General features: G+C 51.6%; 1 protein-coding gene across 2 annotated transcripts in view; it reads left to right on the plus strand.

Moving 5' to 3' along the window:
* COL4A1 (collagen type IV alpha 1 chain) overlaps positions 1-16909 on the plus strand; it is a 148128-nt gene that overhangs the window by 104799 nt on the left and 26420 nt on the right. For both annotated transcript variants that reach the window (XM_082675539.1, XM_082675540.1), the window contains 9 exons: positions 1661-1825; positions 4792-4887; positions 6837-6920; positions 7462-7532; positions 11192-11383; positions 11947-12115; positions 14417-14509; positions 14599-14703; positions 16433-16530. In XM_082675539.1, coding sequence (XP_082531665.1) covers positions 1661-1825; positions 4792-4887; positions 6837-6920; positions 7462-7532; positions 11192-11383; positions 11947-12115; positions 14417-14509; positions 14599-14703; positions 16433-16530 — 1073 coding nt within the window. The remainder of the gene's footprint in view (positions 1-1660; positions 1826-4791; positions 4888-6836; positions 6921-7461; positions 7533-11191; positions 11384-11946; positions 12116-14416; positions 14510-14598; positions 14704-16432; positions 16531-16909) is intronic.

A 16909-nucleotide genomic window follows, 5' to 3' on the forward strand; every position in this document is an offset into this window, starting at 1 on the left:
GCTTCTCGGAGGACTCCTGCGTCACTGGCCTTCTACTAAGTCTGCAGCTGTTTTGTGCTAGTTTTGCATTTCTAACGGCTTGTGTAATCGGAGGCTGGGAGTTGCACTTCTCTGTATGTACAGATGCCTGTCTGTGTGCACTGCAGGCGTGTAATCCCAGGTCCTAGAGCAGAGGTAACAAGCGCTCGGCTTGAAACCCTCGGGTGCCCTGGAATCGACACCACACGAAGTGTTCACAGGTCTTACTGAAGGTTTTGGTTTTGTCTGGTTTTATTTTTAATTTTTATTTCTTATTCTTTTTTGTCAGTTTCTCTTTTCCCTTCCTGACAGTTCTTCAGTTTTCAGTCCCCCCAGAGCCCCTTCCTTTGTTTTTGCTGGAACAGACAACGCCCGGATGACGCAGCCCCACTGTCTAAGATTCGCAGCAGCGGTGGCTCAAGGCTGCCTTCGCTGCCCCGCGTGCCTCCTTTCTGCTCAAATTTTGGCATCTGCCCTTAAAATCCTGCCTTTTCCCTCTTTTCCATCACTTTCCTCTCCTTGGTTGTAAAGCTTGCCGGACCTTCCAGCTGTTCTCATGAACATGTTACCTCACGTCTCCCAGCAGCATTTGCAGTTCTACTTTCTAAAACCTCCTATCTGACCCCGTTAGTGTCTTAAGCCGTTTTTAGAAACTGTCTTTGAAGTTGCTCTGGCCTTGTGTGCCCCCAGTCCAGCTCCCACCCCCTGCTGACTGCGGAGGCCCTCGGCCTCAGGTCCCGCCTCCCTGCCTCTCTGAGGGTCATCCTTCCTCCTTCCTTTGCTTCTCCCACACCAGTTCTGGGGTAGGGATGGGGCTGGAGCCCATGCGGATGGCCTCCAGTTCTTTTATGTGCGGTGCTTGCGGGTTCAGCGACTTAACAACCTCTCACCTGGGACTCAAGTCCACCTTTGGGGTTTGGGGGGTCTGTCCGTCCTTCCTCGGGGCTCCTTCTGCCCTGACTCTTCCCGTGTCACCTCATCTGTGTGTTTTCACGCCCCTGCACCTGTCGGCCGGATGCTGGGACCAGAGGCCAGCTCTCTGCTCTCCGGAGCACAGAGTCACTTCACCTGCAGCCTACTGGACCGGTGTGTCTCAAGCACTAGGTCAGAACCCTTCTCGGCTGTCACAGGGTCCTCTGATCTTGTCCCCTCCAAACTCACAGCGGCTGAACTCGACTTCCGGTGCGCAGCTCTGGTCTCCCCCTTGACTTTGCGCTCTTCCCCAGGGCTGTCTCCCTTGTCCTGACTCTGCTGTTCAGCTGATTCCAACACACTTCCCACCCACTTTGCCTCCTGTCCACGTCTGCTTCGTTTAAGGACATTTCTTACGCCTTTCTTTATTCTCTAAGCAGAAATGGAAAGTACTCTCTCTAACCTACTGGGGACACCATTTGCACTGAAGGAGATCCACAGATGTTAATGTCGACACACTGAGCCCATTTTCCTTGCAGTTACTTTGTAGGGAGCCTTTGCCCAACAGCATTTGCGTGGTGAGAAGCAAATGCAGTTTCTCACTTGTCCAGAGCAGTTCCCCTTTCAGCCATGGTCATTTTCCCGTGAACAGAGTTGACCGTAACCAGTGTGTGCTGTCGGCGTGACACTTGGTGTTGTGCTGTGTCCATGAGTTCTGTTCTGGTTTCAGGCTTCCCAGTACCAGGGCTGAGTGGTCCCCCTGGCTTCCCCGGTGAAAGAGGAGAGAAAGGCGACCAGGGCTTGCCAGGCGTGTCCTTGCCCGGACCAGGTGGAAGGGATGGGCTACCGGGCCCCCCTGGGCCCCCCGGCCCCCCTGGGCAGCCAGGCCACACAAGTGAGTACCCTCTGGGTCCATTTCGCATGGTGTCCTGTCCAGGACAGATGGGGGGCAGGGCTAAGCTGGGCTGGGGAAGGTGTAGTGCCAGAGGCTGGGTGTCCAGCAACTTATGAATTGTTCGTATCTCACTTAGTTGTCTTTGCAAAGTTCGTCACTGCAGAAAGGAAGAGTGAACTAATGAAACTGGTTTAGAGGAATAGGGGCCAACCTAACCAGCATCTAAAGTTAGAAAGCAAACCAGTTGAGTTGTAGGGTTCTTACTGGGAAAGGAACGCATTCTGTTCATCTAGAGACACAAGCTGGTACTAAGACACACACACACACACATACACACACACACACACACACACACACACACACACACACACACACACACACACACACACAGAGAAGGGGCTGCTTTGTCTGTAAGTGATTTCAAATCTGAATGGTAGTTTACCTGGATTTTTCTCGTCTGCCCACTATCAAAGCTGAGCACAGAACAGGAACCTCTTGATTCCGTGAAGGGGGCTCTGTGACTCCAAGGTAATCGCAATGCAAAATACAAGAAAATTTGAGGGGATTTAAACTAATCGTTCCAGTGGGCATAGGTTCAGACCTCCAGCGTGTGCTCAGCTGAGAGTCTGAGGCACGGGTCCTGTGTGGGTTATGGGAAGGGGGTCTCCATGCTGTAGGTGCCGGGTGGCTTATTTGCTGGAATGCAGACCCATCTCCATGAAAGGACTTCTCACGGATGAAGCTACGTAGGGAGCCAGATACGGACTGGATGGAACAAGCGATTCCACGTGTGAATCTTCACTGGGAACAGATCAGCGTGAATTTCCTCGGACCTGTTGTTCATTCCTTGGTCACTTACTCATTCAACAAACATTGGCGTGCCTACGATACGCCAGGTGCTGCCCTAAGACCTGTGACAAAGCCCACAAAACAACTCTGTCCTCCTGGGGCGTGCATTCTGAGACAGAAATCGAGTAAATAAGTATCAGTAGATTATGTGGTAGCAGGAGGTGACAAATCCAGGAGGAAAGGAAGCCGGGAAGGGAAGACAGAGGTCTGGGCCGTGCATGGGTTCTAGCTTTAATAAGAGTGATCGGCAAAGACCCTGGCGAGAGAGCCAACCTGGGGAGATCTAGAACCTTTTTTTCATATTCGCAGTTTGCCAGTTCTGAAATGCGAACAAATCTCATGGAAAGACTTGAACTTCTCCCTGCTGTGAATTGTGTAGGATGTGTCGGCTGAATACGTTGTGATAGGTACCCTCCAGGTTTCCGGGTTGCCCTTTCCAGTCTGTGCCAATTAGGTGATTCACACTCACAGCGTGCTGAGTGATCATTTATCGATGAGATTTTTACACACGTTTACAGTGCACGTTAAAGAGGCTGCATCTTAACGAGTCGCCACCTTGGGACCCTTCGATTGCTCATTACCCAGGGAGCGTGGAGCCGCCTACAGCCCTATCCGCTCCTGGGCTCTGGTCCCGTGTGGCTGCAGCTCTCCCCGCCCTCGACGGCCGAGCCTCCCTGAGCACACCGTGTAAACGTCGAACCTGAACTTGCCCTTCAGAACTCCTCAGACACATCCCTGTATTCTTGCTTTAGGCTTAAAATTATTTAAAATTCATTTTGATGAGGATGGTAACTTGCCTTCCTACCAGGGGTGTGTAGGGATTCTGATGGAGAGGAGGCTGGCAGAAGGTGTGTTCTGGGAAAGTAATAATTTTACACCTGTCAGTGTTCACGCACCTGTGCTTCCAGAATCGGGGAGTCCAGCCACCTCAGCTTGCAGGTCTGGGAATGAGTTCTTCCCAGGCACGGAATTTAGAGAAGCTTTTTGAAGCATAAAAACGACTCCACTCTGTTCAAGACCGATGGGGTCACCAAGGAGCCGGCCGGAGCCAGAGGACCCAGGGCAGAGATACGGCCACCCCAGGGTTCCTCCTCACCTGTGCTTTATTCAGAGAAGCTCCCAGGAAGACATCATCAACAAGCAAACAAAAAACCCCTGGACTTCATTTCTTACACACTTGAAACTTTTCCCTCTGAGCTCTAAACAAAGTCACCAGACGGAGAAGTTTGGGCTCTTTTTTAGGCCTTTGTGTTTGGGGAGAGCACACCCACCATTGCCCCAGCATCCCTTGTGAAAAGCCCAAAAGGCTGCAGATTCTTCTCACCCTCTGTCCATCCCTGTGGAGCTGATGTGTGAGCTGGGGGCTGCAGGAGCTGCCGCCGTGAATGTCCGGGCTACGGTTGTGACCGGTGCCACGTTCAAGCACGCACTCTGCCATTTTCCTTCAAACATATTGGAGGAGGAAATATAAACTCTTATCACTGTGTATATTCGAAAACAATACTTTTTTCTTACTAGAACCCACAACGGATGGTGTTTGCGTCACTGCAGTTCATTTTCATGCTTCTGCACATCAATGATGCTCAGAATTGAATAGGAACAAACAATTAGAGGTGTTTGCCCACGGGCGGTCTGTGTCTCTAAAATAAAGAGTACTTCGCTGTAAGTTTGCTCAGGAGGAAAAAAAGGCATAATTTTGCTGAAGTCTCTGTGTTGACTTCACAGAGGTTCCTACCTTTGTGGACAAATCATTTAAGTTTTTGAGCCTCAGTTTCTTAATCTGTGACGTAAGGGCGATGGTGTGTGCCTCGCAAGGTAACATGAAGTCGGTTTCAGGACAGGGCTGATGAGCTGAAATAAGCATTAGAACTGTAAGATAGAAACTTTAGCATCGACGGCTCGTGACGGGGCATGGGCGGACGCTGTGTGCGCTGGTCACGTTTTACAAGTTAACGTACTAGGATTGTTTCAAAGCCGGCCACGGCTGGATTTCTAATACTCGCCAAATAACCTAAATAAAGTTTGGTTTTGTAATAGATTGAATCAAGAGAGGGTGAAAACACCTCTAGCTTCAGTTGGGTGGGAGTGACCCTCTAATCGTTAAACATCCATTGCAGATGGAATTGTGGAATGCCAGCCCGGGCCGCCAGGTGACCAGGGTCCTCCCGGAAGTGCGGGGCAGCCGGGATTGACAGGCGAAGTTGGAGAAAAAGGTAAGAGATTTAATTTTTTAAAAAAATGCTGATTGTGCTTGGGCGTGTGATACGTTTCTACATACTTCCTGGCTTTGAGTGGACGTGGGTATCTTCTCCCATTATTTGAAGCTGTCCTCAAAATCCATGCCTCAGATGTGTCTCCCGACAGCTCTGCTGAGATTGTCGGGCGTTGAAGAGACAGTTGTCACCTGGGAGACAACGGGGAGACGGGCCCTCAAGTCAGAGTCCCTGTTCTTTACCCTCTGTGGGGTCAGCAGGTTAAATTCTCAGACTGATACCTTCCTGCGATCATTTGGTTCAAAGTCAGAGATTGCATTCTCCAAGAATGCACGTCTTTCCTTGAAGCCGGATCCCAAGTGTGTGTACAGAAGGCTCACCACCCCTCAATCCCAGTTTCCGTAATCAGTGCGAGCAGATCTGTGCTGACGAGTCCGCCACCTCCACCCTTGGCTCTGAGTTTTATCTTAACCTTTTCAAGTGTCGTCTGTCATGCCAACGCGGGACGCATCCTAATCCTTCACTATCTTGGATATCACTGCACAAACAGTCCCGTCTTAGAGTGGAGTAAACAAAGGATGTTCCCATAGTTATTCAGTATATGTCTCTTAATACCCAGGGAGTAGAACAAAGAGAGGGCGGCCCCCCAAAACTGATCCCTGTGGGTCCCATTTCTGGCTTTGGATCACAAAGAATTTTTGCTCTTCCAAAGTCTGAAGCTCAAATGCATGGAAGATGTCTTAGACTTTTGACAGCCATGGAAGTTGCAGAACCTTAGATGAAAGTGATCTTCGAATTCAGGCGGGGAGGATCGTGCCACCGGTTGGCGTGTCACTTGTTTTTCGGGAATCTCCCTAGTTACCAGTTGCTTAGCACTTTCTGAGGTGGGCCGTCCCATTTTGTGATGGAGCCAGTGGCCAGAAGGTTCTTTGTACTGAGAGGTGTGTTCGTCCATCCCCCGGCTCCTAAGAGGAGCCCCTTTCTTCCTGTGCCGTCGCGCTCCTGCAGTGGAGCCGTCACCCTGCCCAGACTGCAGTGTGAGGTCTCCCCGCCGTCCACTTCCAGCCTCAGGAGCAGACACCCGCGGGTCCCATAGCACCTGCAGCTTGGCTGGGTTACTAGGCAACTAACAGTGCATCCCTCCCAGACGCGCTCCTGTTCTGCCCTTGTTCCCGACACTGGGGCCTGGTGTGGGATGTGCCTGGGGCTGGGGTGCCGGTCAGGGTGAGGGGACGAGGGGCACACAACCCAGCCTCTGTGACCCCTGAGTGACAGCTCCTCCACGTGTGCTCTGCTCTCTGTTTGCCTTACCTGTGCCTAGAAACCTGACATTCAAGGTTCAGGACACACGCACATCTAAGACACTCGAAGGCCTTTTAGCTTAGTTTGAAAATCAAGATGTAAGAGGTTAGAGTTTCCAAAGAAAGGCATTTCCTCCCATTTTCATGTGCCGGGGTCCCTCTCCTCTTGGGTCCTCCATGTCAGGTCAGGTCTTTGCCCTGGACTTTGTACCTTCTTACTCCCATCTGTCATTTGTCAGCCTGGAACATAGGTTTAAAGTCCAGGAGTTATATGTGCAGTTGGCTAAAAAATACAAAAGCAAAGAGAAAGATGATGGGAAGTTTTAGAATTAGAGACAAAATGATAGAGTCGAGTCATCTCAGGCTGATGGGCAGATGGAGTTCTGGATCACTTTTTAGTGAGGCAGGGCCTGTGCCTTGGCAGGGCGGAAGGATGGGATTCCTTAGAAGGGCACCCGTGGTTACCTGTGATGTATGCTGAGGGCGGAGGGTGGGCCCCGTGTCAGGGACACGCGGCCACTGGCAGATGGACGCGTCTGGAGCGGGTGTTAGGTAAAGGGTGGCCTCCTCTTCCCTCTCCTGTGCTGTCACTGTTCTATATAATTCTGCTCCCCTGTTCTATATAATACCCCGTGTCTCCTTTTTTAGGTCAAAAAGGAGACAGTTGTCTCATCTGTGACTCAACAGGACTCCGTGGGCCCCCAGGGCCACAGGGACCCCCCGGAGAAATAGGTAAGGCCCCAGTTGTGAAAGGGACCAGGTCAGAATTTGCTTTGATGGGTTGGAACCTTCACAGAGAAGCATATCTTACTCCCTGACCTGATTTTCTCCATCAACTAAAACACGAGATGAGAGTGTGAAGCCACACTTCTAGGATTTGTCCATTTTGTTGAAAATTATCAAGATGACTTAAAAATTCAGTGTCGGAAAGATTTCCTCGTCAAAGGATAGCAGCGTATGGTTCACGCAGCTCTGCAAATTTCCTTATCTCAGAGGGGGCTACCTGCTTGGTTCAAGTGGCCCCTGGGCATGCGGGCAGGGGTTTGTAGCCATTCTGCGTCAGTGTTACTTGTGTGCATTTGGGGCTCACTCGTCCCCCTTCTGAGCCCATCCTGGGCATTTTTGTTATTACTGTCTCGAGCTGCTTCAAACGTCATCCACTTAGTATAAAGATCTTTGCACTTTTGAATCTTGAAAAGGTAAAAATGTTTTGAGCTCTTAGAAAGTGTCTCATCAACAATGTGCTGAATCTTTCCTCTGTCTCTTGCGAAAGGTTTCCCAGGACAGCCAGGGGCCAAGGGCGACAGAGGTTTACCCGGCAGGGATGGTCTTGAAGGATTGCCTGTAAGTAAACCTGTCTGAGTTCCTAGACATATACGAAGTTGCCACCGAGCAAACCAGCAAAGGCATGTATCTTTGCATTTGCACGTGGACTCCTGCTTTATTTGGGAGCTGGTAAAGGATGACTTTGTCGAGCAGTTAGAATCACTCCCCGTGTCTCTCCTGACTGATTGACCCGAGGATGAGTAGGACCATTGTATCCAGAACCTGCACCCCAACTTGCCTTTCTTCCCACCTGGTCAGAATCCAGTCGCCACTTGCCTGTTTCCAGGCACGACAGGGTGCTGGTGGTCACTTTCCTGCAGGGTCTCTGGTACCACCAAGGGTCACCTCTCGCAGCCACACTGTTGAGTTGTCTTTTTACACAATCATGCATTCTCACACCAGATAATCTAAAGCTTGTCAGTGAATAAGGTCAGCGCTGATGGTGTCTATGGCAGCGAAGCAGACCTGGCTGATTTTCCTCTACGAACTTGAACTATTCCTTTCTTCTTCTTCTTCTTACAGGTACAGAATTTGAAAACTATCACCAACATCTAGGGCAAAGACACTTTTTCAAATCTATAAATGAAATATCTTGATCACAAGGACATGAAAGCTTTCTGTTAGACAGAACGCCATTTTCTTAACCTTTCTACGTGTTTTAAAAGAAGCCATTGAATAGCAGATTATAGTAATAATCTTAAATATTGAAGGACGTTATCTTTTTGTGCATGTAATCAGCTCTATTTCTAAAGCTTTTAAGCCTTGGGCTTTGTTCTCCTATTTTCTTTGTGCTTCTCAGTTCTGTTAAGCATTAACCGGTTTCTACAATTTCTTTCATTCCTTTTTTCCTTTTCTTTTGTCGTAAATGGAAAGTCAGATCTGTAACATTATTCTTTTTTGTTTGTAAGTCTTTACCATTTGTAATTTAAGAAGATATTTCTGGAAGGTTCTGTAAAAGCAGGTCAGGGCAAAAGTGAGTTGAAATAGGAATGAAACAGCTGGAATCCAGCAATAGTTTTCTCCTTTTGAAGTTAAGTCATGGGCTTCTGCTTTCCAGAACTTCCCCGGTGCCTGGGGAGCTAAGTTAGAAGTCGCAATTGTTTAACATATTTCTAAATAAGTTGGAAGTTCACAAAGCTGGGAACTCTGACTGTGGTGGGGATCAAAGTGGGAACAACTTTGAAGGCAACAGACATAGTCTGGGCACGGTCTTTATCTACTCAGCCTTCCTGGAATACTTCCTGCCTCAACTCTGCCTGGAACCCAGTCCAGACACCCGCCCCTCCCCAGCCCCAAATCCAATATGAATGAGAAAAGAGGAAGGAGGATGGTTGAGGAGAAGTCATGATAAAGAAAAAAACAAAGAAAATGTACAACAAAAAATGCGAGTTCCCGTGCCTTGTCCATCCAGGGAGCATCTTCTTGGTGTAGAGGGAGAACACTTCTAAAAATTGTTCTGTGGGTAAATAACCTAAGAGAAGATCATAATTTTCCTTTTATTAGATGCTATATCATAGCTCCGTGGTTTAACTAGCTCAGAAATGTGGTACCCTTATTTCGGCTTTGGCTGGACGCTAAAGGAGGCTCCACAAAGCAGCGGAGCAAACTGGAAAGTAGATTCCAATGAAGAAGGCTCTGATGCTGCCTTTGATTTAGGTAGCGTTTCTGGGACACGTCCTCTGCAAGCTGAGGGTTCGATGTGGGGAAAGGAGGACAGACCACAAGAGGCGGGTTCCAGGCTGAGATGACGAAGCCCAGCCCCCGGGCCGGTCTGGGGTCACTGGGAGTGACCTGTGTTAATTGAAACGAACTTCTCCCAACTTTTCCCGTAGGGGCACCACTCTCTAGAAGCAGTCTGCACGAGTTGTCAGATCTTCTCCAATTTACGTAGCCGATGGCAAACTTCCAAGGCAGCGTCTGATTCCCTGACATTTATCCTAGGGCATGTGCTTCAAAAGACCCTTGGATCACTTAGGCTCAGCAAAGAATCCACATGAGATGTCCTAGGGTTGTAAATGTCAATTTTCAAAGAAATCCTAGATTTCTCCCTTAAATAAAACGATGACTGACACGGTCATCAGTATGAAAATAAACACTTGTATTTTTCTCACCCTGTGCTCATAGTATCAGAAGATACTATACTTCTAAGCGGTGAAGAATCCACATAAAATAAGATAAGGGGTGCTTCTGGTTTGAGAAGAATGTGCACTGGTTGTCATTTCTTACCTTGGCATTTACTTTTTATTGGTGAACATTGCTGGCTCGACATACACGTCCTCCGGTACCTCCCTCTTGCAGACATTAAGGGCACAAAGACAGGAAGCCTTGGTCCTGCCCTCACAGCCCTGAAAGGCTAGTGGAGAGACAGAAGGCAAGGAAATGTCCCTAATAGAGCAACGAGGACCATACAGTACACCGAGGAAACACGGGAGAAGCCCACCTGGGCCTATGTGGAAGGGCTTCCAAGGTTCGCTGGGCCTTAGGGAGGCACGGGAGCTAATGTTAACTAGAGAGAAAAAGCTACAAAATACCACAGTAGCTTTCAACCAGATAATGAACTTTCCATGTCCTCTGCTAGACTTCCTGGCGGGTGGCTGGTGGAGATAGTGGGACTAGAGTAAGTACAATAGATTGGGTATCTTCCCCCTTCCTTCCCCGAGTAGATCTGAGTGAAGGGTCCTCTGTCACAAGGGGCACTTCCAGCTCAGGGCCAGCTCCGACCAGCTGTGTCCAGTACTTTGAGGCATACATTTTATAGGTACACACAGAGGGGTGTGTGTGTGTGTGTGTGTGTGTGTGTGTGTGTGTGCACTCACTGTGGTTCACCTACATCCAAGAACCGTTTCAAAGGGAGTTTACAAAAAAGGAATTCAAACAACATGAATTCCACAAGGGTTTAAATTCTGCCAGGTGAGCGGGGAGGTTGAAGAGATCCCTCTCTCAGAGAACAGGTAACTGAGACAGTTGTTTAAAGCCTTGGGCCTCTTCCTGGTGAATCCCACTCTCAAGGGGACCTGGGGGGGGAACCATCTAGGGGGTGGGCATTCCTTGAAGATTCCCCTTTCCAGGAACAGAGACGTGTTCCTGTGTGTCTCTCGGGAAAGTTAGTTCTATTCTGCTGACGGCTCAACATCCCAGTTACAGAGCTGGCCTGAGGCTCCCTTCCCCGACTTTCCTCTTTGCGGGTGCTCTGGGCCTCCTCATCTCTTCCGGAATCAGGGCTGTGAGCGTGAAAGGCGAGCTGTGTGATTTCAGCACTGACCAGACTTAGGGAACGTGGCTGTTCTCAGCTTCCATCTCTGGTTCCTGGGCCCAGGGAATCGCACATCCAGCCCCTTCCAACCGTAGCCGACCTGTTCTTGGGAATGTCAGCAGTTGTAAGAGACAAGAAAGTTACCTAAGGACTGATCTCCGGGCTGAGCCCAGAGCTCCTCCGTCACTCCCCCGCCCCGTCCCGTCCCCGTCTCCATTACTAGAGGCTTTTTAAGGGCAGCACAGCAGTGAGGTCAGCTCAGGGCTCTGTCACAGAGCTGCTGGCTTTTTTTGCTCCTACACAGGGAACAGGGAGCTCTAAACCCGTCCCCGCTTTCCAAGGTGGCGTCCTGATTTCGCTGCTGCTGGTTTGCTCTATGGTTGGGCGTCTTCGGTGGCGGCCTCACAAGGCTTTGTTCTCGCAGGGACCGCAAGGTGTGCCAGGGCTGATGGGCCAGCCAGGAGCCAAGGGCGAGCCTGGCGAGATTTACTTCGATATTCGACTCAAGGGCGACAAAGGAGACCCAGGCTTCCCAGGCCAGCCCGGCATGCCAGGGAGAGCAGGCTCTCCCGGAAGAGACGGCCATCCGGGTCTGCCCGGCCCCAAAGGCTCCCCGGTATGTTGATTGCCAGACTTTGAACGTGCGCTTGACAGATGACGGATATGCAGAGAATGGAAGAAGGAGGAATTGGTCTCCCGTCGACCTGTTTTCACTCGGGGGGGTCCTTGTCGTCAACGAACTTGTCTCACGTTCACTGGAAAGCTGTAATGTGTAAGCCTAGGTGTGCTAGCCCTGACTTGCACGATTAGGTGATGAGGGGTCAGTGTCTTCTGATGCAGCTGGGGGAACTGAAAAGACCTCCATATGTCGGCCGGGAGGTGAATTTTAAAGTTAGCGGCGTTCAAGTCACCCTTTCCAAGAAGATTCCAGATATGAGTGCCTTCCTCTTTGGAGCGTCTCCTTATGTGTGGGCGGGGAGGGCGCTTGCTCAGCCTAGAGGAGAGAATGCCGGTTTCATTTATTAACTACAAGGTGACCTCTGCAGACGGGTTGAAGTTAATAAGTAGCACAGCTAGTTAAACTCCGGCACTTTTTACCACGGGTGGTGGAAAAATGCGACGCGGATTGGAGTGCTGGTATGTCTGCTGATAACTCGTCTTTTTCTCTTTTCGCTTCAGGGTTCAGTAGGATTAAAAGGAGAACGTGGCCCCCCGGGAGGAGTTGGATTCCCCGGCAGCCGTGGTGACGTCGGCCCTCCTGGGCCTCCAGGGTTTGGCCCTATTGGCCCCATTGGTGACAAAGGACAGATGGGCTTTCCGGGAAACCCCGGGTCCCCAGGCCTGCCAGGTGAGGCCTGAGGACCTCCAGTGCCCTGGGCTCAGCGACATGGGGACGTGGGTCCGGTTTCAGTCCTGCCAGGAGGGGGGGATGTGACCTGAGCAACCTTTCCTTAGCGTTTCTGTATCTCGTTCCTTCCTTTATGAGATGGGCCAGTGGCGTGTAGGATCTAGATGACAGGAACTTGAAGGTCTAGGTGATTTCCTTATAAATAAGTACGCCATGTGCAGCAGAGAAGGTCAGCCTTCCGTGTGGAAGTGACACCAGCCTGAGCCCGTTTTCTGTTTCTCCCCGATGCGCGGTCCCTTTTGGCTTCTGTGTATCCCAAGCCACATACTTACCTTCACCCTTCTGCTGATGTGCACACACTGACTGATCCACAGCTGCTTGGACTTGGCTGTTGAATTTCGGGGTAGTTCCAGCCGTTTGTTGACTGTTTTATCACGTGGTTCTGTGTGCCACGCGCTGAGCTAAGCGACCAGAGAGGAAGCAACTCAGAGGCCGCCCGCCCTCCTGGAGCCCACCGCCCGGGCTTTGGTGGAGAACGTGGGAGGGGGCTGCGTGAGGGTTTCCCACGGATGCGCTCCACTGCGTCCTCACGACGGGCTTATCTTCAGGGACGGAAGTGAAAGGGGGGGGTCCCCGGGCCCCGCACACAGTAGACCGTCAGTGACTTATTAGTTGAAGATGATTCTGGGAAGAAATGGAACATTGACATCATTGCCTAGGAAACCTGGAGGAGAAGGGGCCAGGAACGGCCTGGGCACAGAGGACAGAAGGACGTGTGCTGTGACTAAGATGGCTTAAGTAAGAGTTGTAGAAATGAATGAAAGGTGACTTGGGGTGGTTAAAGGTGTGTGGCCGGTAAGCCTGGAGAAGCATAGTAACTAAGGAGCTGGAAGATCGAGGTTTCCAACAGGAGAGACTCAGCAGCGATGACAGTCTGGCCTTCTTGTTCTCACACGTTGGCCGATTCTGTCCCGAGCCATGTATCCAGCCCAAGTTCCGCCAGTTCCTGTCCCCACTGGGAACTGTTGTTTTCTTATGAAGACCCAGTGTAGGGTTTGTCAGGTTCGTAATACAGAACACATCAGCAGCCCCTGACGGAGGCCAAGTACAGTGCCTCACTGGATGGGTTCTTGGTATTGTCGGGTGACCGTTGGTTACTCACTAAGCGAGGACTCCACTGATGAGTGTTCTTTGATTAGCAAGGAACCCGGGAACGTCTCTCTTACGACTCCTTTCGGGGCAGGAACATGCTGGGTTTGACTTAGAAACACCCCAGGTCTCGGAAAGGGGCCTCTGATCACTAACCCCACACTCCTCGTTCCCAAATCACCATCTCAAGTGTTCTTCGTGCTTCCGGAATCTGAACACTTGCAGCGTGTACAAAGGAATCAGGCTTCTTTTTCTCGGCCAGAAACTACCATCAGAAAAGCCAGTGGGACACATACAGATACGTCTTGACGGCATGGGAAGAGGGTTCCCGAAAGAGGCAATGCTGACAGTGCTGTCGGTCAGCTGTCCACATTCTGGAGGGTTCCTTGGCCATCCAGACCCCGGCAGCTTTGGGATTAGAAACCCGACTTCTTTGATCTGCCAGAGCTGTGTTTAGTCTGATGGTCATAAAAGCCTTGTTCCCAGGGCTGGAGCTGATAGCAAAGATGTGTTGGGGTCAGGCCCTGGTGCTTCCCACAGTCTGTAGCGAAAGCAAGTGTTGGCTGTCCCTGGGAGGCCCTTCAGATCCTGAGTTCTTTAAGGTACATGAAGGTTCAGTGGAGATGAGCCCTTAGGTCCTTTCGTAACGGCTCAATCCTGACACCCAGTGGATCTCGTAGGCACGGGCACCCGGGGCTGCGCCTGCACCTCCCAGTTTGGAGATAGAAAAGGTGGCTTACCTGGGCTGGAGATACCGCAGAACCGTGCAGCTCACTGTTAGGGTAACGATATCACCCACGGGGCACGTCGTGAAGATAACTTCCCACCAGATGTGGGCATCACAGCAGCTTAGAACCAGTCCTGTCGGAGCCACTGAGAACGGTGAAAAGACTTTGACTTTTTGAGGCAGATTCATTGATACCAGGGTCATCTCGCTGTTCGTTGCTGTAGAGTTTTTAGCTTTTCGTGACCCTTGTTTCGGACGCTTAAAGGATTCTTGTGTCAAACAAACGTCTAGGTCATTTTGGACGTTTTGGGAGAAGAGGCGCTCTCTGTGAGAGATTCTAGAAAAGGAGAAGGAGGAGATGGAGGCAAGCAGACGAGGACGTGACGCGGCAACCCTCACGCTGTGTCCTTTGCTCTTTTCCCCAGGTCCCAAGGGTGAAGAAGGAAAGGTCATGCCCTTACCCGGTCCCCCTGGAGCAACAGGACTTCCGGGGTCTCCCGGGTTCCAAGGGCCCCAAGGTACTCAGCGTCTCGTTCACCTGGAGGCTGGGGTGGGGGAAATGTGCTCACGTTTTTCTCACGCTGACCATTGGTCTTTCTCACCGCAGGTGACCGAGGCTTTCCTGGAACCCCGGGAAGGCCGGGTCTCTCTGGAGAGAAGGGTTCAGTCGGCCAGCCCGGGATTGGCTTTCCAGGACCTCCCGGCCCCAAAGGTAAACCCGCAGGACGAGGCAGCTTTGGGGGGGCCGCTGCTCTGGCCACTGCCCGCGTGGGCCCCAGTGGTGGCGCCCGTCCCCGGCTGGTTAGCAGCAAGGGCTGTGGTCTCTCCGCTCATCCTACGTGAATTCTAGGAGAAAAGAGGCGGTGAACGTAAACACACCATGTGCGAGTTAGCGAAAGAGCTGCGCCGTGTGCAGCCCGGTGATTCCGGTCACCGAGGCGATGGGTGACGTGTGCTCCCGGCTGAGTGGTTTGGGGGGAAGGGGTTGGGACCTTAAGGACCCCAAGCTGCCCAGGGAGCTGGCAGATGCCACGTTTGCCTAAACCTACCCTCAGGGGGGTCTCTCTCTCATCCGTGAAGGGAGCACACAGCCCGCCGGGACCTGGGCCAGGCTGGTCTGGAAGGCGGGGGAAGGGCAGGGGGATGGTGCGGTGAATATGAGGGGGGGCCTTGCTCTTGGGGAAGAGGCCCTCACACGCGTGGATGTTCCAGAACCAGTACTTCTTTCTGAAAGTTGTAAGGAAGTAAAGAGGACAGCTTCACCCTTTTGGCTGCTTTCTTAGTCCTTCAGGGAGACTGATATGCAGACTGGCCATTAGGGACTTTGGTCCAGAGCCCAGAAGGGCTGTGAGCAGTGAGGGGCACGTCTTTTCCCTCTGGGCCGGCATCCCGACCCCAGTTTGACCGCCGTTTCACCAAAACTTAGTTTAAAGACTTGTCTAGCCTCCGGGCTTCTTGTCTAGGGCTCTGCATCGCGCCCACTCTCAAGGCTGCAGGCCTTCGAGCTCGGGGACTGGAGGCAGCGGCCTGTTTCTCCGGGAGCCGCGTGATGCCCGCCGCGCTCATGGCCACTTCTGCCAGGCTCATGGGGCAGAAGGCCCCTCAGTGACCCTCCAGCATCACAGGGGCAGTGCTCAGGCCTCCCGCGTGTTCCATGGGAGAACCAGGCCACTGCCATCACGGCAGGTAGAATTTAGCTGAGGAAGGCCTCCTTAACCAGAGACCCTTTGCCCACATCGCACGAAGCTGCCTGGAGTTACGTGCACTGTCTGTCAGGCCCCTCGAAACAGCAGCCCTACACCACGGGCGATTCAGGTTTGTGTTTCTGCAAGCTTGCAGATCACTGCGTGTCCCCAACCTTCCATCACACAGAGAGAGAGCCTAGCCCAACGGCTCTCACACTTTGCTGCCGTTTATAGCCACGTGGGCAGCTGTCAGAAAGCCCATCAGAGGCGGGACCCAGTCTCTAAATGTCCCCACGTGCCTCCAGTGTGGTGCAGTTGGAGAACAGGTGGTCTAACGTGGTGCTTCTCAAACTCGAACGTGTCCAGGAATCACGAAGGGTCTTGTTAAGATGCGGGTCTGCGTGGGGATATCCGGACTGGATTTCTAACCAGGCGACACTCGGAGTTGGCAGAGTTTAAATCGCCATTCCCAGTCTGCAAACGCTGGTTGGGTTGGGTTGGGTTTGGTTCATTTGTGAAGAGCGGATAGGAGAGAAAAGTTCTAGGCGCTTAGAAGAAAAGGAAGGGAGGGGGCGGGTGTGAGGGAGAAAGAGGAGGGGGCGGCCGGCGCTGCGAGCTCCCTGGACCAGGATGGTCTCCTCTTCCTTGTTGGCGCCCTCACATCTGTTCAGGTTCATCTGAGCAGGTGTAAAAGAAGTGGAGAAAGTAGGGAACGGTATTTTTACATGAATGATTTTTTTTGACTCTTCCAAACAGGTGTTGACGGTTTACCTGGAGACACTGGACCTCCTGGAAATCCCGGTCGCCAAGGTTTTAATGGCTTACCTGGCAACCCAGGTCCGCCTGGCCAAAAGGTGGGTACTGGGCCTTCTCTGGATTGCTGTTTCCCCATCCTTGTGATGAATTGGACCCATAAATTGTGGCCTGTTAATCTCATATGGTATGTTGGGTCAGCGTGTTTTGTGTTTGAATGAAATAGCATCAGATGGAAAGTACCAAAGTACACAGGGTAGCACGCGATCGCGCCTGTTTTGGGGAGAATCACTTGTTCCTGCTTTGTGAGTGGGCTCTGTGTGTGTCCTGGGTCTCAGGTACAGTGTGTGTCATATCACGAGTAGAAGGAGAAAGCTGTTTGGAAGCCACTGTCCTGAGTGACCTAACAGCCCCCAGCAGGGTGGGCTGCAGCCTCAGTGATACTGACATTCGGGTCCAATGATTCCTCGTGGTGGGGCT

The sequence above is a fragment of the Grampus griseus genome (genome assembly GCF_964374135.1).
Source record: "Grampus griseus genome assembly, chromosome: 18".
Taxonomy (NCBI): Eukaryota; Metazoa; Chordata; class Mammalia; order Artiodactyla; family Delphinidae; genus Grampus; species Grampus griseus.